We start from the raw sequence: 21857 nt of genomic DNA, 5'->3' as shown, positions 1-21857 counted from the left end.
AACAAAATACATATAATGCATAATTTTACAAATTTGGAACCCCAGATGCTGAGGTTTAAATAGTATTGGACTATTGCATCTGAACTTCTAGGGACAACAAATAATCACCACAACAGAATAAACAAGTGCCTCTTGTGTCTACCTAAGAACACTAATAGTCCACAGTAAAACCACTAAATAATACTCTAAATATCAATAAACATGGACCTTTCATCAGTAGCAGGAATGATACACAATGCCCCTTATGATAACTCATTAAAGGGAAACAAGTTTTAGGCACACAAAATAAGATAAGTTTCTCTTTGGTTATAACCTCCACAGTGCTAGTACAGAGAAGAAAAAATCACTGGACACAGTCACGTTTTGCTGAAGGCCAAATTTCAGAAATCAGAAAGTCCAACTGAATCATTCAAAACTAAAAAGAGGACTCGCAGAAAGGAATCAAGTGAGTACCTGTCGCAGGCTTAAACGCCTTAAGTATATTTTATTAAGCCTCAATTGTGTTTTTCTTCTCCCGGATATCCTTGTCGTGCTCTGTTATGCAAACAGTAAGAATATATTTTCAACAATACCCTATTTGCACTTCTTTTATCAGGGTGCAGCTAGAGGAGAAAAAAGAGGAACACAGAACAGGAACACATTCAGTCGCAACATCTCTAAACTTTAAAATCCAACGGAAAACCAATGATCACAAAGGGTGATTTATTTTAACCTTTAAACCATGTATCTGCTCATCTCATGTTAGACTCCACTGCGTGATTAAACCAGATTAACTGTACAACTGCTGAAACACCACTTATCTCAGTTTCTCTTAAGCTACACTCTCAATGATGAAGATGAGGACAAATATAAATATTTCTTTCTTATTTATATAATAAAGTGGTGCATTTTTTTTATAAAAAAATTCAAAAATTGATTATGGTTTATAAAAATTAGGAGTTCAGTGATAAGAGGAGAGAAGATGAGCAGCTATGTTTCTGGTTCAGGTCAGTGCATTGCATGAAACACTAGAGGGCAGTGTCTCAAAACAGTGTCTCATTACTTGAGCATTACTCACACTGACTATAGCAGGATGCACAGTCAATCTGACTTGAATTGTTTAAACACTACACCAGCGTACCTGCAGGCTTTGATATAGAACCAGATATTCAGTAATCAGCGACTGAAAACAGCAGTTTATTAATCAGGAAATGTATCACAATCCTATTTCTGTCAAACATTCCTCACACGTTCACTTCCATGTGACAGATTCAGGTCAAGCAGAAGCTCACAGAAGTTACAGGTAAATAAATGACGTTGCAATATAAACAAGGTGTGGTGGTGTGGTAAAAGTGTTGATGCAGCTGAGATCAACCATGGGAATTTGATCTCTAGCCATGATTAACTACAGTCGTGTGTGTGTGTGTGTGTGTGTGTGTGTGCATATTGGGTCACATCCTGGTGACACAATCTGATTCAAGAGCTCAGGTTGTAAAACAGCATTTCTTCAGCGTGAATCAACAAACTGCACAGTGTAACATTAAACCATTATCCATAGTTACAGTATATTAACATTAAATTATTTCAATAAAAAAAATCAGGGAACATTGAGACCTCTGTCAACCCAAATCACATCACTTGTGCAAAATTTCACATGATTCTGTCAAGACACATCATTAACCCTTGACTTTGATTATAATGTAAACATAAGAGACAGTGGAAATATTTTATGCCGAATGGTGAAACACTGGAGTCAGTCATGAAAATGAAAAAGTATTGCATGTATAATAAACAACCTCTTGGACATTATTACAATGTTGAATAACTAACATTTGCATTGACAGAGCGCAGATGAAGCAATAAGTGAAACTATTGGAAAACTGTTACAGATTATGCAAACAAACAAAGGACAGGGAAGTGTGTGTTGGTCTGGTGACACTTTCTCTGCCTCTGGCCTGTTCCATCGATCCACTGGGAGCGGTTTCGTTCATTTGCTCCACATGGGCGTCAGTGGAGGATGCTGCAGGAAGCCTGTTGTTCACTTTGACCTCAGCTGCACCGTCCCACCATCTTGGCTTTTTATGAAATCTATGTTTTCGTAGGTCACGTCCTGCAAAAGATGATAAAGTGAGCAGATAAAAATATATGTTAGGCAACTGTGAATATCTGCTTCCCTGGTGTAAAGTGGGTTTGTCAGCTGACATAGGGTGAGAGCTTATCAAAGGGACAGTATACAGACACAAACAACCATTCACACTCACACCTACTGACAATGTAGAGTCTCTGATTAACCAAAGCAAAAGGAAACCGGGGAACCTGGAGGAAACCCAAGCAAATCCACAAACAACCCTAAACCCATTTTAAAGGTGAACTGACACTTCTGAACTACTTGAGGGAAAATGAACCCACTGAGGATTTTTACCTGATTACTTGACGATGCCACGCTGTTCTGGATTCCACCTCCTGTAGAACCCGGGGTAGAAACAGTGATTAGAGGAAATCAATCAAGGTAATAAATCATAATGCATAAATACACAAGTAGAACACAAACTTGTTATTAACTCACCTGTTCTGGTGTCTCCTTGAGACAGATTTGTTGGCTGTTTCCTGTTTAGATGGAGAATGAGTCATTATTATATACAGTCAAGCGTTATCTGAGCTGCAAAAATTAAGCTTGACATTAGCAAAACTAATTTTAGTGCTTGATTAAAGTAATTAAGAGAAGTTTTTTAACCCTTTTTGCAAACCTCAGATACACCTTGAATAGCTAGCTAGCAACATGAAGCTGGCTCATTAGCTTTTATAGGAACAGGCACTCAAACAGGTCACTCAGAGGAGGGCTGTTTTAGACAGGGTAAAAAGGGTGCTGTTTTAAAGGATCCTTGTGGTATTTTGACCAAAACATGTTAGAGACATTTCAATAAGACCCCAAGGAACCATATCAACCTGCGGTAAAATGGGCATAATATGTCCCCTTTAAGTAAATAATTTAAAGTTAAAAAAACTTGTTTTGTAGGTGAATAGTAGACGTTAAACTTATCAACTTTCTAGCATTGTTTGTCATGACTTGGCTAAGACACAAATACACCAATCAGTGACTTATTACAAAGCTGTTGGTCACTTACCTTCTTCGAGAAACAAAATACAATCCACCAGCACAAAGTCCAACGATCAGACAGCAGGCGATTGTTATTCCAGCAATGCAACCAGAGTTACATCTTGGAGGTTGATTGTCTAAATCGAAAAGAGAAATCATTCGAACGTGATTTAAAACTGTCAAACCATCTAAGATGAGTTTTATCTTCAGATTAGTTGATATAGTTAGGTATAATAATGTGAGCCAGTTGTCATTTGTATGTTCACATCTCGTTACCTGTCACGGACAATGCATGCACTGCGGTTGACCTTCTCCCTGTTACATTATTCGTTGCTGTGCAGTTGTAGGATCCACTGTCAGTAAACTCAGTGACGGGTTTGGTGAACTCGGCAGAATCGCTGAGTATCTCTTTCGTGTTCAGAGACCAGGTGTAGGTAGCCGATGGTGTGGACTCAGCGGAGCAGGTTAATGTTAAGGTGTCTTCACATTAATCTCAAGTAGACCAGTGATTTGGACACCATCTGGTCCATCTGAAAGACACACAGACATTTATAGTTTCATCACAGACGCACACAAACAAGGGGAAAATGTGCACGAACGTGACACTTACAGTTTACAACCATGTTGTATTCAGCTTCAACACTGTTGATGGGGTTAGTGATTATGCAGGAATATTTTCCGCTGTTCGTTCTCTTCAGTGACTGAAAAGACAACACGCTCTCCTCTCTGTTAAGTGTCATGTTGTTGGTCAGGATCAGATCAGAGCCGTCCTTCTTCCACTGTCTGCTGAAGACTGAGCCAGCGGCCTCACAGGTCAGATTCACAGAGTTTCCCTCAACTGCCTGGTTTGTTGTGGAATTGACAGAAGCACCTGATATTCTATCTGTTGGAGACAAGAGAAAGGATTTTGTGAGATGAAAATGAAAACAGGAACAAATGCAACTGAGAGGTGACTGAGTGTATAAATATAGAGGAACTTGTGAAGAGGTAAACTGCTGATTGTCTATCTGGTAGTCTTACATTGAAAGTTTTAAACTAGCTATACTCTATATATACTCATAATACTGAATTGAATAAATCACACAACCCTGACTTTACTACTAGGTCAGAAGATAGTGTCAAGCTCAGTTTTTTGTAGGAAATAGATTCCTTTCTTAGCCCTGAAACAACCCCAGGAAAAGTTTGACTCAAACTTACGTAGTACAGAGATGAATGCAGGCTGAGATGTCTGACTTCTCTTAGTTTTGTTGTTAAAGGCCTTACAGCTGTAGTTCCCAGTCTGGTTCATATTCATGTTGAGCAGTGGGAGCTCTGGTCCAGAAACAGACAGTCCAATCCACTGAAAGTGAGCAGGAGGTCTGGAGACAGCTGAGCACGTCAGGTTGACGTTCGAGCCGTCCTCATAATAATGTTCAGATGGAGACAGATTTAAACGTGTATTTTCTGGGCCAACTGAAAGTAGAACAACAGCAGAGAAGAAAATCAACAAGATGTCACGTTAGTTGCAAGAGAAATGAAAAGGTGTAGGGCCCACACCCTGACTCGTAGTGAGGTGCAGGTTATTCACTCACAGCTGACGGAGAGGAACACTGGATCACTGGTGCCGTTACTGACAGGATGTACCACACGACACCTGAACGTTCCCTCGTCGTAACGGGTCACATTGAAGATAGTGAGATTGTGACCAGTGAGCTGAACTCTGTCGCTGGCTGTGACCTCCGAGCTGCCGTTCAGCCAGAGGAAGGAGAGCGAGGATCCAGAGGAGGAGCAGGACAGATGGACGGAGCTGATGAACTCTACCAAGTCTGTGCTGCTGGTTGTTATCATCACATTGGAGACTGGCTCTGTGGGCGGAGGAGATAAAGGGGAAACAAATATAAAAGCCAACAATGACGAGGAATGACTTCCATCTGAACAATGAAAGTTATAGCTGATGTTTGAGGTTGTCAGTTCAAGCTATCGTTTCTGACTTGTGAAGACTCCGATCAAACCACATAATTTCAATCTTCATAATATATATACAAAAACAAAAACAGTGGAGTAGTTATGTTTAAGAGCAAACCTACATCTGTGACACACATTCATTTTTTCTAATCTTCAACCAAACCTTGACATCATTATTTCACCGTAATTTTCAAATATGCCAGAGAGAGAGGCACCAACTTCTCCTCTCACTAACTTCTCCTCTCACCAACTTCAAATCATAATTTCATAACTTCAAATTATAACTTCAAATCATAATTTGAAGTTGGTTCAGGAATGCATACTTTAGACTTAACTATCCAATAGGATGCAAACACCTGTAACATAGAGAGTGAGAGCAATTCTAGCCTTTCACGGATGTGCTGTTGGGATGGGTGATGCAAGTAGAGGAAGATATACTGGAATGTTGTGGGAGACATCTTCAGACTTGGGGTCGTTAATTGCTCATGTTAATCTGTTAGCGTTTGTTTATTGTTCCACCTTCTGTTCTCCTTGATGCATCAAGTCTACATTAAAATCTTCTGCATAAGACATCAGCTGCTGCCTGAGTCCTTCTTCCACCAGCTTTCAGAAAACTTTCAGAACAGTTATGGGGCCTTGTTGCATTCTCCTCTATGATCATAGAAATTTAAGGATTCTAAAAATTGTTTTCTTGTTGTGGAATAACATCAGCCATATTCTAAGGCCGCGTAGAATTGGATGCAAGGCAATTTGTTTGCTTTGCCCTGTTGACAATCCCCAAAACAGCAAAGGTCGATTGTTGAACTAACTCCCACATAGTTTTAGTTTTAACTTTTTTCCCAAAACAAAATCATTTTTAAAAACATAGATTTTTTGCCATTTCAACCATTGTATGAAAACATTAGATGTTGCTTTCAGTAATTGTTTGGGAGACTTCAGTCCTGGTGGTGGAAGGAGATGCATCAGTAACAGCAGGGAGGCCACTACTCTTTACTCATTGTTGTTATTTCTACAGGTCTCACAGCTGCGCCTGTAGATAATTGAAATGAAGCCATGTGAGACTAAAAACTGCCCCAATAATCTAAACAGTATTTTGAAGAGGTCAATAAAAGCCTCAATAAGCTTCTTTATAATAACATGAGGGACTGAACAGATTCTGTTTTCAATGAAAATGCATATTTTTTAAGTTTGCGGAGACAAACACACATTTATTGCTGGAATTGAATATGTGCTCACCATATATCATCAGTCTGGTGTTTCCTGATTCACTGTTTAGGTCAGATGGCACAATGGTAACTCTGTATTCTCCACTGTCATTAAGAGCCAAATTCCTGAGCTCCAGGGATCCACTAGATAAGAAGGGGGTGATTCTGCCTTCATATCCTGGTGTAGTGTTATTCACATCTGCAGTGAATATTATTATGGTACTAGTATAAAAGCTCCAGATCACAGTGTAGATAGTCACAGGTGGTTCTTGTGGTGTCAGCTTTGTGATGAACAGCACCTTCCCTCCTACAGGTGCATTCAGCAGATCATCAACCACCACCCCAAAGCCTTCACACAAACCTGGAGGAGATAAATTAAGACGGACTGTAATGGAGACTTTTTATTATTAAATATTTAAAGTCTCTTTTCATTTTTTGTAGTTTTATACCAGATTGTTTTGGATTTTGTTGAAAACCAGTTGTCATAATAATTCAATTTTGTTTGTTGGAAAAAACAAAGGTTAACACGACTTTTCTACAACCACAAAAAAGTTAATATGTCAAAGGTCTTGCTTCTTACCTGTAAAGGTCGCACAAAGAACGCAAAGTAAAATCAACAGGTTCATTGTTCCCTCTTCCTGAGACGTGTAGATGAGAAGAGCTCAACACTGACACTGTTCCAACAACCTTTGCACCATGAAAGCAACCCAATGAAACTGCAGCAACACTTTCAAGTCTGTGGTGGAGAGGTTGCAACATGTCTCCCTCTGCTGGTGAAACTTGAACATCAAAGATCACCAGGACAAAATATAAAAGTGACAATTATATGAATATTCTTTCAAATACATCATATGAAAAGTATTTTCTGTCCTAACGAAAACGTTTTAGAAATGTACTAATTCAAATAAACACCCAAACAAAACTAGCATCTCACACTTTCTCCTAACAGTTCCTATAATATCCTGTATATTAAGCTTCATTATAGTAAGTTCTTTTTTAATCGTTCCCAGTAAATAGGAAATAGTGATACTTAATCAGATAAACTCCTAGAATAAGTTTAAATATTACAGAAGAGGTTTACGACTGGTCCAGGGAGCACCCAGCCTCTCGCCATCACCAGATGGTAATCTCCCTCTTTAAAAGCCATGTCATCATCCATCACTGTGTTCAACATTACGTAACTTACACTGAGTAACAGCGCCACCTGCAGCTGCATGTAGGGATTCATTCTGTTGGTCCTAACCACGCTGCAACAAACAAACTTATTATCAAAGTTTCCTGGCTGAATATTGGAAATAAACTTTGGTTTTTAATTGCTTCTAAGTCTTTTCAACAGCTTTATGGATTGGAATGACTCTGATTCTGACAATTGAATCTGTGACTATCAGTCGGTTCAGCTCCACACCTCTCACAGGAGATGGTACCCGCTCACCAAAGCGACCTAGAGCAAGAACAGACGCTCGGGATGAGGAGTGGGAATGGAAGATGAAACATTCTCCATATTCCATGTTACTGAACCATCAAACTAATTCTGAAGCTGCGAAAGGTGGAAATTAAGTGACATAGTGTTGCTTTAAAACCTTTCATAACTCTCATAGCTTCTGTCTTGATTACACACAAAAAAATCTCATTCAGATCATTCATTTTATTCCCCTTTGTTGTATCTGAGATCAAAGCGCCTCCCTCTGGAAATCAAACAACATATACAGATCAGTGATCAGATCAGATCAGGCATTGAAGCAGTTCTGACGCTACACAGGGGCAGTCCTTTTTTTTTCTTATATCTGTATCACCGCCATACATTTTTAGTTTACAATAAAAAAAAGCAGATTTGCTTCACGTACTTAGTGTTGGGTGAATTGAATAAAGCCCAGATGTTCAACTTTGGTGTGTAACTAAAAAAGGACAGATTCTATTGTTGTATCCCACCAGCTGCAAAAGCCTCGGTCTCCCTCGTCTGTTTGCTCTGCATGTTCCTCTTTGTTCAGTTTCAGAAGAGAGAGAGAGAGAGATCGATATGTAATAGACGACAGGAGCTTTAAAAACAAATCAGTATACGTGAGTCATGCTCCAAACTTTATCTTTTCTCGAAAGAAGCTGACTTAATGAAAGCCCCTAAACAGTATGGCGGTGAATCAGTAACCATTAAGGTCAGTGGACAACCTCAAGCAATTTATACATCCATTCTGTAAGAAGGGGACAGCAGTCACACTGGGTCAACATGTAAACAATAGAGACAGTGGAAACATTTTATGCCGAATGGTGTTACACTGGAGTCAGTCTTGAAAATGAAACTGAAAAAGTATTGCATGTATAATAAACAACCTCTTGGAGATTATTACAATGTTGAATATAAACTCTTGTTTTTCTTTGCATCAAGTTCAACTTTGGAGACTTCCCTCGTTGTTGCTACTGTTGTGAAGTTTTTACTATAAACTATATTTATAAGCTTGGTTGCTGTTTTTCAGACAAGCACAATGAGGCATTTTTAAGGTGTTAATAATTAATTCATAACCAAGCTGCAAACTGGGATCTCAGTGTACATGTCAAAGATAGGGCATATCAGTGTCAACACTATGCAAAAATCTATGATACCAATACTAACTAACATTTGCATTGACAGAGCGCAGATGTAGCAATAAGTGAAACTATTGGAAAACTGTTACAGATCATGCAAACAAACAAAGGACAGGGAAGTGTGTGTTGGTCTGGTGACACTTTCTCTGCCTCTGGCCTGTTCCATCGATCCACTGGGAGCGGTTTCGTTCATTTGCTCCACATGGGCGTCAGTGGAGGATGCTGCAGGAAGCCTGTTGTTCACTTTGACCTCAACTGCACCGTCCCACCATCTTGGTTCCTTAAGGAATCAATGTTTTCGTAGGTCACATCCTGCAAAAGATGATAAAGTGATCAGAGAAAAATATATGTTAGGCAACTGTGAATATCTGCTTCCCTGGTGTGAAGTGGGTTTGTCAGCTGACATAGGGTGAGAGCTTATCGCAGGGACAGTATACAGACACAAACAACCATTCACACTCACACCTACTGACAATGTAGAGTCTCTGATTAACCAAAGCGAAAGGAAACCGGGGAACCTGGAGGAAACCCAAGCAAATCCACAAACAACCCTAAACCCATTTTAAAGGTGAACTGACACTTCTGAACTACTTGAGGGAAAATGAACCCACTGAGGATTTTTACCTGATTACTTGACGATGCCACGCTGTTCTGGATTCCACCTCCTGTAGAACCCGGGGTAGAAACAGTGATTAGAGGAAATCAATCAAGGTAATAAATCATAATGCATAAATACACAAGTAGAACACAAACTTGTTATTAACTCACCTGTTCTGGTGTCTCCTTGAGACAGATTTGTTGGCTGTTTCCTGTTTAGATGGAGAATGAGTCATTATTATATACAGTCAAGCGTTATCTGAGCTGCAAAAATTAAGCTTGACATTAGCAAAACTAATTTTAGTGCTTGATTAAAGTAATTAAGAGAAGTTTTTTAACCCTTTTTGCAAACCTCAGATACACCTTGAATAGCTAGCTAGCAACATGAAGCTGGCTCATTAGCTTTTATAGGAACAGGCACTCAAACAGGTCACTCAGAGGAGGGCTGTTTTAGACAGGGTAAAAAGGGTGCTGTTTTAAAGGATCCTTGTGGTATTTTGACCAAAACATGTTAGAGACATTTCAATAAGACCCCAAGGAACCATATCAACTTGCGGTAAAATGGGCATTATATGTCCCCTTTAAGTTAATAATTTAAAGTTAAAAAAACTTGCTTTGTAGGTGAAAAGTAAACGTTAAACTTTACACCTTTCCAGCACTTTGTGTCATGACTTGGCTAAGACACAAATACACCAATCAGTGACTTCTTACAAAGCTGTTGGTCACTTACCTTCTTTGAGAAACAAAATACAATCCACCAGCACAAAGTCCAACGATCAGACAGCAGGCGATTGTTATTCCAGCAATGCAACCAGAGTTACATCTTGGAGGTTGTTTGACTAAATTAAAAAGAGAAATCATTCGAACGTGATTTAAAACTGTCAAACCATCTAAGATGAGTTTTATCTTCAGATTAGTTGATATAGTTAGGTATAATAATGTGAGCCAGTTGTCATTTGTATGTTCACATCTCGTTACCTGTCACGGACAATGCATGCACTGTGGTTGACCTTCTCCCTGTTACATTATTCGTTGCTGTGCAGGTGTAGGATCCACTGTCAGAAAACTCAGTGACGGGTTTGGTGAACTCGGCAGAATCACTGAGTATCTCTGTCGTGTTCAGAGACCAGGTGTAGGTAGCCGATGGTGTGGAGTCAGCGGAGCAGGTTAATGTTAAGGTGTGTTTCACATTAATCTCACGTGGACCAGTGATTTGGACACCATCTGGTCCATCTGAAAGACACACAGACATTTGTAGTTTCATCACAGACGCACACAAACAAGGGGAAAATGTGCAAAAACGTGACACTTACAGTTTACAACCATGTTGTATTCAGCTTCAACACTGTTGATGGGGTTAGTGATTATGCAGGAATATTTTCCGCTGTTCGTTCTCTTCAGTGACTGAAAAGACAACACGCTCTCCTCTCTGTTAAGTGTCATGTTGTTGGTCAGGATCAGATCAGAGCCGTCCTTCTTCCACTGTCTGCTGAAGACTGAGCCAGCGGCCTCACAGGTCAGGTTCACAGAGTTTCCCTCAACTGCCTGGTTTGTTGTGGAATTGACAGAAGTGCCTGATATTCTCTCTGTTGGAGACAAGATACAGGTTTTTGTGAGATGAAAATGAAAACAGGAACATATGCAACTGAGAGGTGACTGAGTGTATAAATATAGAGGAACTTGTGAAGAGGTAAACTGCTGATTGTCTATCTGGTAGTCTTACATTGAAAGTTTTAAACTAGCTATACTCTATCGATACTCATAATACTGAATTGAATAAATCATACAACCCTGACTTTACTACTAGGTCAGAAGATAGTGTCAAGCTCAGTTTTTTGCGGGAAATAGATTCCTTTCTTAGCCCTGAAACAACCCCAGGAAAACTTTGACTGAAACTTACGTAGCACAGAGATGAATGCAGGCTGAGATGTCTGACTTCTCTTAGTTTTGTTGTTAAAGGCCTGACAGCTGTAGTTCCCAGTCTGGTTCATATTCAGGTTGAGCAGTGGGAGCTCTGGTCCAGAAACAGACAGTCCAATCCACTGAAAGTGAGCAGGAGGACTGGAGACAGCTGAGCACGTCAGGTTGACGTTCGAGCCGTCCTCATAATAATTTTCAGATGGAGACAGATTTAAACGTGTATTTTCTGGGCCAACTGAAAGTAGAACAACAGCAGAGAAGAAAATCAACAAGATGTAACGTTAGTTGAAAGAGAAATGAAAAGGAGCAGGGCACACACCCTGACTCGTAGTGAGGTGCAGGTTATTCACTCACAGCTGACGGAGAGGAACACTGGATCACTGGTGCTGTTACTGACAGGATTTACCACACGACACCTGAACGTTCCCTCGTTGTAACGGGTCACATTGAAGATAGTGAGATTGTGACCAGTGAGCTGAACTCTGTCGCTGGCTGTGACCTCCGAGCTGCCGTTCAGCCAGAGGAAGGAGAGCGAGGATCCAGAGGAGGAGCAGGACAGATGGACGGAGCTGATGAACTCTACCAAGTCTGTGCTGCTGGTTGTTATCATCACATTGGAGACTGGCTCTGTGGGCGGAGGAGATAAAGGGGAAACAAATGTAAAAGCCAACACCACAATGACGAGGAATGATTTCCATCTGAACCATGAAAGTTATAGCTGATGTTTGACCACCATCTGTGACACACATTTATTTTGTCTTATCTTCAACCAAACCTTGACATTGTTTTTGTACAGGAACTTTCAGATACGCCAGACAGAGAGGCACCAACTTCTCCTCTCACCAACTTCAACTTTTTTGCGTATTTTATCAGTGGTTGGATGTAATGACATAATTTGATTTAGGAATGCATACTTTAGACCTAACTATCCAATAATATGCAAACACCTACATGTAACATAGAGAGTGACAGCATTTCTAGCCCTTCATGGATGTGCTTTTGGGATGGGTGATGCAAGTAGTGGAAGATATACTGGGATGCTGTGGGAGACATCTTCAGACTTGGGATCGACAATTGCTCATGTTAATCTGTTAGCCTTTGTTTATTGTTCCAGCTTCTGTTCTCCTTGATGCATCAAGTCTTCATTAAAATATTCTGGATAAGACATCAGCTGCTGCCTGAGTCCTTCTTCCACCAGCCTTCAGAATACTTCCAGAACAGCTATTGGGCCTTTTTACATTCTCCTCTACGATCATAGAATTTAAGGGGTTCTAACATCAGCCACTGTCTCGGGCTGCCTAGATTGTGATGCCAGGCAATTGTCTGCTTTGCCCTGTTGACATGCCCCTAACCATCAAAGGTCCATTGTTGAACTAACTCCCACATAGTTTTAGTTTTAACTTTTTTCATAAAACAACATTTTTAAAAACATAGTTTTTTTTGCCTTTTCAACCATTGTATGAAAACATTAGACGTTGCATTCAGTGATTGTTTGGGAGACTTCAGTCCTGGTGGTGGAAGGAGATGTATCAGTAACAGCAGGGAGGCCACTACTCTTTACTCATTGGTGTTATTTCTACAGGTCTCACATCTGCGTCTGTAGATAATTGAAGTGAAGCCATGTGAGACTAAAAACTGACCCATAATCTAAACAGTATTTTGAAGAGGTCAATAAAAGCCTCTATAAGCTTCTTTATAATAACATGAGGGACTGAACAGATTCTGTTTTCAATGAAAATGCATAATTGTTAAGTTTGGTCAGTAAAACACACACATTTATTGCTGGAATTGAATATGTGCTCACCATATATCATCAGTTGGGTGTTTCCTGCTTGAGGTGAACCGTCAGATGTTACAATGTTAACAGTGTATTCTCCACTGTCATGAAGAGCTAAATTCCTGAGCTCCAGGGATCCAGTAGACATAAAGAATGTGATCCTGCCTTTATACCCTGCTGTAGTTATATTCACACTTGTGACGGTTATTATGTTAGTAGTTTCAAAGTTCCAGATCACAGCTTGGAAAGTCAAAGGTGTCGTCAGGTTTGTGGTGAACAGCACCTTCCCTCCTACAGGTGCATTCAGCTGATTGTCAACCAACAGCCCACTGCCTTCACAAAAACCTGGAGGAGATAAATTAAAGACGGACTGTAAAGGAGACTTTGTATCATTAACTATTGAAAGTTTCTTTTAATTTCTTGGAGTCTTGTATTCCAGATTGTTTTTGATTTTGTTGAAAACAGTTGTCAAACTAATTCATACTAATGTTGGTTATAAAAAAACAAAGGTTAACACGACTTTTCTACAAACACAGAACAGATAATACGTGAAAGGTCTTGCTTCTTACCTGTAAAGGTCACACAAAGAACGCAAAGTAAAATCAACAGGTTCATTGTTCCCTCTTCCTGAGACGTGCAGATGAGAAGAGCTCAACACTGACACTGTTCCAACAACCTTTGCACCATGAAAGCAACCCAATGAAACTGCAGCAACACATTCAAGTCTGTGGTGGAGAGGCTGCAACATGTCTCCCTCTGCTGGTGAAACTTGAACATCAAAGATAATCCAGGACAAAATATTTGAGCGACCATTATATAAATATTTTTAAAAACACATTATATGAAAAGTATTTTCTGTCCTTCTAACAAAACGTTTTAGAAATGTACTAATTCAAATAAACACCCAAACAAAACTTGCTTCTCTCACTTTCTCCTAACAGTTCCTATAATATCTTGTATATTGAGCTTCATCATAGTAAGTTCCTTTTTAATCATTCCCAGTAAACAGGAAATAGTGATACTTAATCAGATCAACTGCTGGAATAAGTTTAAATATTATCGAAGAGGTTCAATTGCTATAATCTTACCTCTTCAACACACAATACAAATGTATTCCAGTGCAGTCTTGAGAATAAATCGTAATAAGGTAACAAAAGTAGTTTTGTAAATCTTGATATCTGAAATTGCTCTGATATTAAAATTATTATTATTAATAATCATAGAAAAATGTCTGAATGTCAATTGTTGCGAATCTTCCTCCATTCTGTCCTCCCATTTCTCACTTTACCTTAAATTAAGTTGAAATGTCATAATGAGTATGATAAAAAAAAGACCAATCTTATAGTTTATACTGTCACAGACAGACAAGTGTGCACAGTACTTCACGTAGGTGAAGCTTTGATTGAGAATATTTTATTCCTTTTCCCTTTCGCCTTTTTTGTAAAATATTGTCAGTCTTGAAATGTTTTAATCCTGGTTCAACCATGGAAAGCGTACAAAGTTTTGTGAGTGTGTTTATAAACAACATGAGCATTTAGCTAAAAAAAAGTCTGTGCCTACTAAGTGTCCATCTCAGAGAGCTGTAGTCTCTCTCACGATGAGCTGATGAAGGATCGTTATCATCATTTCTGATATTCAATTGTTTTATCAGCTTATGTAAGTCAGTGCGACAACAATAACCAAAGGTGAGTGTAGGTAATAATTAAGCATGACAGGCCTGTGGACATCTTGATGACATTTCATTTATTACAGATAATCTTCAGGGCAGTTGTTCCATTGTGGCACTAACACAGGAGCCAGATTTTCAACAAAATGAAAATAAGAGACAGTGAGACACCATATACCAAGCAATGTGACCTAATGTGTCCTTAGACTCAGACTTCTCATTCAAAAGACATCGATAAAACACAAGCATTATTTGAACCTTTTTAAAGAGGTGTTGGATTCGTACATCTCACTTATTCAATACTTCCAGCTTGGCAGTTCCTTGAATCTGCTCTCCTCCATTTGGGATGATCATCAACTCGTATTCTCCGCTGTCTTTCTCTGTCAGATGTCTCAGCACCAGAGATACAGTGGATTTATCCATTAACTCACCTTGTGAGAGACTACAGCTCTCTGAGATGGACACTTAGTAGGCACAGACTTTCTTTGAGCTAAATGCTCATGTTATATATAAACACTCTCAGAGAACCTTGTGTGTTTTCCATGGTTGAACCAGGATTAAAAAAAAATTCGGTCTTGAAATGTTTTTATAAGGCAAAATTGAAAAGGAATAAAGTATTCTCAATAAAAGCTTCACCTATGTGCCGTACTGATCACACTTGTTTGTCTGTGACAGTGTAAACTATAAGCTAAGGCTTATTTTGACATACTTATTATTGCATTTCAACTTAACTTGAGTAAAGTGAGCAGGAAATGGGAGGATAGAATGGAGGAAGATTTGCAGCAACTGACATTCAGCCTTTTTTTAGTGATTATTTATAATAATAATGTTAATATCTGAGCAGTTTCAGATATCAGAATTTACCAAAATACTTTTCTTACCTTACTATGATTTATTCTCAAGACTGCTCTGGAATACATTTTTACTTTGTATTGAAGATGTGAGATTATAGAAATTTAACCTCTTCTATCTCATTTAAACTTATTCCAGGAGTTGATCTGAGTATCACTATTTCCTGTTTACGGGGAAAAATTAAAAAGGAACTTTCTATGATGAAGCTCAAGATATTATAGGAACTGTTAGGAGAAAGTGTGAGATACAAGTTTTGTTTGGGTGTTTATTTGAACTAGTACGTTTATAAAACGTTTTCGTTAGAAGGTGTTTTTAAAAATATTTATATAATTGTCGCTCCAATGTTTTGTCCTGGTGATCTTTGATGTTGATGTTCAAGTTTCACCAGAAGGGGGAGACATGTTGCAGCCTCTCCACCACAGGCTTGAATGTGTTGCTGCAGTTTCATTGGGTTGCTCTCATGGTGCAAAGGTTCAGTGTTGAGCTCTTCTCATCTGCACGTCTCAGGAAGAGGGAACAATGTACCTGTTGTTTTTACTTTGCGTTCTCTGTGCAACCTTTACAGGTAAGAAGCAAGACCTTTGACATATGAAAATAGACTTTCAATAGTTAATGATACAAAGTCTCCTTTAAGGTCCGCCTTTAATTTGTCTCCTCCAGGTTTGTGTGAAGGTGGTGGGGTGTTGGTTGACGATCTGCTGAATGCAGCTGTAGGAGGGAAGGTGCTGTTCACCACAAACCTGATGCCACAAGAACCACCTGTGACTTTCAGTGTTGTGATCTGGAGCTTTGAAACTCTTCATAACATAATAACCTTCATAGGTTTGAATAGTACCACAGCAGGGTATGAAGGCAGGATCACCCTCTTCATATCTACTGGATTCCTGGAGCTCAGGAATTTGGCTCTTCATGACAGTGCAGAATACAGTGTTAACATTATAACATCTGACGATGTAACACAAACAGGAAACACCAGACTGATGATATATGATGAGCACATATTCAATTCCAGCAATAAATGTGTGTGTTTTTCCTTATTGAGACTTTTATTGACCTCTTCAAAATACTGTTTAGATTACTAGGGCAGTTTTTAAGGGGCCCCAGACAGTGGCTGATGTTAGTCCAAAGCAGAGACAATTTTTTGAGAACCCCTTAAATTCTCTGATCGTAGAGGAGAATGTAAAAAGGCCCCATAACTGTTCTGGAAGTTTTCTGAAAGCTGGTGGAAGAAGGACAAAGGCAGCAGCTGATGTCTTATGCAGAACATTTTAATGTAGACTTGATGCATCAAGGAGAACAGAAGGTGGAACAATAAACAAACGCTAACAGATTTACATGAGCAATTATCGAACCCAAGTCTGAAGAGGTCTCCCACAGTATCCCAGTATATCTTCCACTACTTGCATCACCCATCCCAACAGCACATCCGTGAAAGGCTAGAATTGCTGTCACTCTCTTTGTTACAGGTGTTTGCATATTATTGGATAGTTAAGTCTAAAGTATTCATTCCTAAATCAAATTATTGCCTTATTAATTAAATCAAACGTCAAACAACAGCTATAACTTTCATGGGTCAGATGGAATCATTCCTCGTCATTGTGGTGTTTGCTTTTACATTAGTTTCCCCTTTATCTCCTCCGCCGACAGAGCCAGTCTCCAATGTGACGACAACAACCAGCAGCACAGACTTGGTAGAGTTCATCAGCTCCGTCCAACTGTCCTGCTCCTCCTCTGGATCCTCGCTCTCCTTCCTCTGGCTGAACAACAGCTCCGAGGTCACAGCCAGTGACAGAGTTCAGCTCACTGATCGGGGCTCCAATCTCACTATCTTCAATGTGACCCGTTACGACCAGGGGCCGTTCATGTGTCGTGTGGTAAATCCTGTCAGTAACGGCACCAGTGATCCAGTGTTCCTCTTCGTCAGCTGTGAGTGAATAACCTGCACCTCACTACGAGTCAGGGTGGGGGCCCTGCTCCTTTTCATTTTAAATCTGTCTCCATCTGAACACTATTATGAGGACAGCCAAAAGTACCAAAATTAAAAATGCAAAGTGATTTTAATGGTCTATACAGACTCAAAACAACCCAAAATTGTTCTCTTCAGGATTTATTTCAACTGACAGAAAAATTATAACAACAAAATACATATAATGCATAATTTTACAAATTTGGAACCCCAGATTCTGAGGTTTAAATAGTATTGGACTATTGCATCTGAACTTCTAGGGACAACAAATAATCACCACAACAGAATAAACAAGTGCCTCTTGTGTCTACCTAAGAACACTAATAGTCCACAGTAAAACCACTAAATAATACTCTAAATATCAATAAACATGGACCTTTCATCAGTAGCAGGAATGATACACAATGCCCCTTATGATAACTCATTAAAGGTAAACAAGTTTTAGGCACACAAAATAAGATAGTTTCTCTTTGGTTAATAACCTCCACAGTGCTAGTACAGAGAAGAAAAAATCACTGGACACAGTCAATTTTGCTGAAGGCCAAATTTCAGAAATCAGAAAGTCCAACTGAATCATTCAAAACTAAAAAGAGGACTCGCAGAAAGGAATCAAGTGAGTACCTGTCGCAGGCTTAAACGCCTTAAGTATATTTTATTAAGCCTCAATTGTGTTTTTCTTCTCCCGGATATCCTTGTCGTGCTCTGTTATGCAAACAGTAAGAATATATTTTCAACACTACCCTATTTGCACTTCTTTTATCAGGGTGCAGCTAGAGGAGAAAAAAGAGGAACACAGAACAGGAACACATTCAGTCGCAACATCTCTAAACTTTAAAATCCAACGGAAAACCAATGATCACAAAGGGTGATTTATTTTAACCTTTAAACCATGTATCTGCTCATCTCATGTTAGACTCCACTGCGTGTTTAAACCAGATTTACTGTACAACTGCTGAAACACCACTTATCTCAGTTTCTCTTAAGCTACACTCTCAATGATGAAGATGAGGACAAATATAAATATTTCTTTCTTATTTATATAATAAAGTGGTGCATTTTTTTTATAAAAAAAATTCAAAAATTGATTATGGTTTATAAAAATTAGGAGTTCAGTGATAAGAGGAGAGAAGATGAGCAGCTATGTTTCTGGTTCAGGTCAGTGCATTGCATGAAACACTAGAGGGCAGTGTCTCAAAACAGTGTCTCATTACTTGAGCATTACTCACACTGACTATAGCAGGATGCACAGTCAATCTGACTTGAATTGTTTAAATACTACACCAGCGTACCTGCAGGCTTTGATATAGAACCAGATATTCAGTAATCAGCGACTGAAAACAGCAGTTTATTAATCAGGAAATGTATCACAATCCTATTTCTGTCAAACATTCCTCACACGTTCACTTCCATGTGACAGATTCAGGTCAAGCAGAAGCTCACAGAAGTTACAGGTAAATAAATGACGTTGCAATATAAACAAGGTGTGGTGGTGTGGTAAAAGTGTTGATGCAGCTGAGATCAACCATGGGAATTTGATCTCTAGCCATGATTAACTACAGTCGTGTGTGTGTGTGTGTGTGTGTGTGTGTGTGTGTGTGCATATTGGGTCACATCCTGGTGACACAATCTGATTCAAGAGCTCAGGTTGTAAAACAGCATTTCTTCAGCGTGAATCAACAAACTGCACAGTGTAACATCAAACCATTATCCATAGTTACAGTATATTAACATTAAATTATTTCAATAAAAAAAATCAGGGAACATTGAGACCTCTGTCAACCCAAATCACATCACTTGTGCAAAATTTCACATGATTCTGTCAAGACACATCATTAACCCTTGACTTTGATTATAATGTAAACATAAGAGACAGTGGAAATATTTTATGCCGAATGGTGAAACACTGGAGTCAGTCATGAAAATGAAAATGAAAAAGTATTGCATGTATAATAAACAACCTCTTGGACATTATTACAATGTTGAATAACTAACATTTGCATTGACAGAGCGCAGATGAAGCAATAAGTGAAACTATTGGAAAACTGTTACAGATTATGCAAACAAACAAAGGACAGGGAAGTGTGTGTTGGTCTGGTGACACTTTCTCTGCCTCTGGCCTGTTCCATCGATCCACTGGGAGCAGTTTCGTTCATTTGCTCCACATGGGCGTCAGTGGAGGATGCTGCAGGAAGCCTGTTGTTCACTTTGACCTCAGCTGCACCGTCCCACCATCTTGGCTTTTTATGAAATCTATGTTTTCGTAGGTCACGTCCTGCAAAAGATGATAAAGTGAGCAGATAAAAATATATGTTAGGCAACTGTGAATATCTGCTTCCCTGGTGTAAAGTGGGTTTGTCAGCTGACATAGGGTGAGAGCTTATCGCAGGGACAGTATACAGACACAAACAACCATTCACACACACGCCTACTGACAATGTAGAGTCTCTGATTAACCAAAGCGAAAGGAAACCGGGGAACCTGGAGGAATCCCAAGCAAATCCACAAACAACCCTAAACCCATTTTAAAGGTGAACTGACACTTCTGAACTACTTGAGGGAAAATGAACCCACTGAGGATTTTTACCTGATTACTTGACGATGCCACGCTGTTCTGGATTCCAGCTCCTGTAGAACCTGGGGTAAAAACAGTGATAAGAGGAAATCCATCAAGGGAATAAATCATAATGCATAAATACAGAAGTACAACACAAACTTGTTATTAACTCACCTGTTCTGGTGTCTCCTTGAGACAGATTTGTTGGCTGTTTCCTGTTTAGATGGAGAATGAGTCATTATTATATACAGTCATGCATTATCTGAGCTGCAAAAATGAAGCTTGACATTAGCAAAACTAATTTTAGTGCTTGCCTGCCACCACCTTCTCATCCCCCCCGCCCAGCCTACACTCATTATAAATACAATATTTGCCAAACCACTTCACTTCCTTTTTGCAAACCTCGGATACACCTTGAATAGCTAGCTAGCAACATGAAGCAAATGAAGCTGGCTCATTAGCTTTTATAGGAACAGGCACTCAAACAGGTCACTCAGAGGAGGGCTGTTTTAGACAGGGTAAAAAGGGTGCTGTTTTAAAGGATCCTTGTGGTATTTTGACCATTTCAATAAGACCCGAAGGAACCATATCAACTTGCGGTAAATGGGCATTATATGTCCCCTTTAAGTTAATAATTTAAAGTTAAAAAAACTTGCTTTGTAGGTGAAAAGTAAACGTTAAACTTTACACCTTTCCAGCACTTTGTGTCATGGCTTGGCTAAGACACAAATACACCAATCGGGGACTTCTTACAAAGCTGTTGGTCACTTACCTTCTTCGAGAAACAAAATACAATCCACCAGCACAAAGTCCAACGAGGAGACAGCAGGCGATTGTTATTCCAGCAATGCAACCAGAGTTACATCTTGGAGGTTGTTTGACTAAATAAGAAAGAGAAATCATTTGAACATGATTTAAAACTGTCAAACTATCTAAGATTAGTTTTATCTTCAGATTAGTTGATATAGTTAGGTAAAATAATGTGAGCCAGTTGTCATTTGTATATTCACATCTCGTTACCTGTCACGGACAATGCATGCACTGCGGTTGACCATCTCCCTGTTACATTATTCGTTGCAGTGCAGGTGTAGGATCCACTGTCAGAAAACTCAGTGACGGGTTTGGTGAACTCGGCAGAATCGCTGAGTATCTCTGTCGTGTTCAGAGACCAGGTGTAGGTAGCCGATGGTGTGGACTCAGCGGAGCAGGTTAATGTTAAGGTGTCTTTCACATTAATCTCAAGTAGACCAGTGATTTGGACACCATCTGGTCCATCTGAAAGACACACAGAGATTTATAGTTTCATCACAGACGCACACAAACAAGGGGAAAATGTGCACAAACGTGACACTTACAGTTTACAACCATGTTGTATTCAGCTTCAACACTGTTGATGGGGTTAGTGATTCTGCAGGAATATTGTCCGCTGTTCGTTCTCTTCAGTGACTGAAAAGACAACACGCTCTCCTCTCTGTTAAGTGTCATGTTGGCGGTCAGGATCAGATCAGAGCCGTCCTTCTTCCACTGTCTGCTGAAGACTGAGCCAGCGGCCTCACAGGTCAGATTCACAGAGTTTCCCTCAACTGCCTGGTTTGTTGTGGAATTGACAGAAGCACCTGACATTCCCTCTGTTGGAGACAAGATACAGGATTTTGTGAGATGAATATGAAAACAGGAACAAATGCACCTGAGAGGTGACTGAGTGTATGAATATAAAGGAACT

General features: G+C 39.5%; 1 protein-coding gene across 1 annotated transcript in view; it reads right to left on the bottom strand.

Moving 5' to 3' along the window:
• Window positions 1–1155: 1155 nt before the first annotated feature.
• The window catches only part of LOC133965505 (carcinoembryonic antigen-related cell adhesion molecule 5-like), a 31968-nt gene continuing 11266 nt past the window's right edge, over window positions 1156–21857 (bottom strand). The window contains exons 7-14 of the mRNA XM_062400094.1: window positions 11674–11946; window positions 11300–11554; window positions 10713–10985; window positions 10378–10632; window positions 3105–3213; window positions 2546–2586; window positions 2402–2442; window positions 1156–2089 (exon numbers count right to left, since the gene is read on the bottom strand). Of these exons, the coding sequence (XP_062256078.1) occupies window positions 2018–2089; window positions 2402–2442; window positions 2546–2586; window positions 3105–3213; window positions 10378–10632; window positions 10713–10985; window positions 11300–11554; window positions 11674–11946 (1319 nt within the window). The 3' untranslated portion in view covers window positions 1156–2017. The remainder of the gene's footprint in view (window positions 2090–2401; window positions 2443–2545; window positions 2587–3104; window positions 3214–10377; window positions 10633–10712; window positions 10986–11299; window positions 11555–11673; window positions 11947–21857) is intronic.

The sequence above is a fragment of the Platichthys flesus genome, chromosome 11 (assembly GCF_949316205.1).
Source record: "Platichthys flesus chromosome 11, fPlaFle2.1, whole genome shotgun sequence".
NCBI classification, from domain to species: domain Eukaryota; kingdom Metazoa; phylum Chordata; class Actinopteri; order Pleuronectiformes; family Pleuronectidae; genus Platichthys; species Platichthys flesus.
This window is presented reverse-complemented; position numbering and strand designations above follow the sequence as displayed.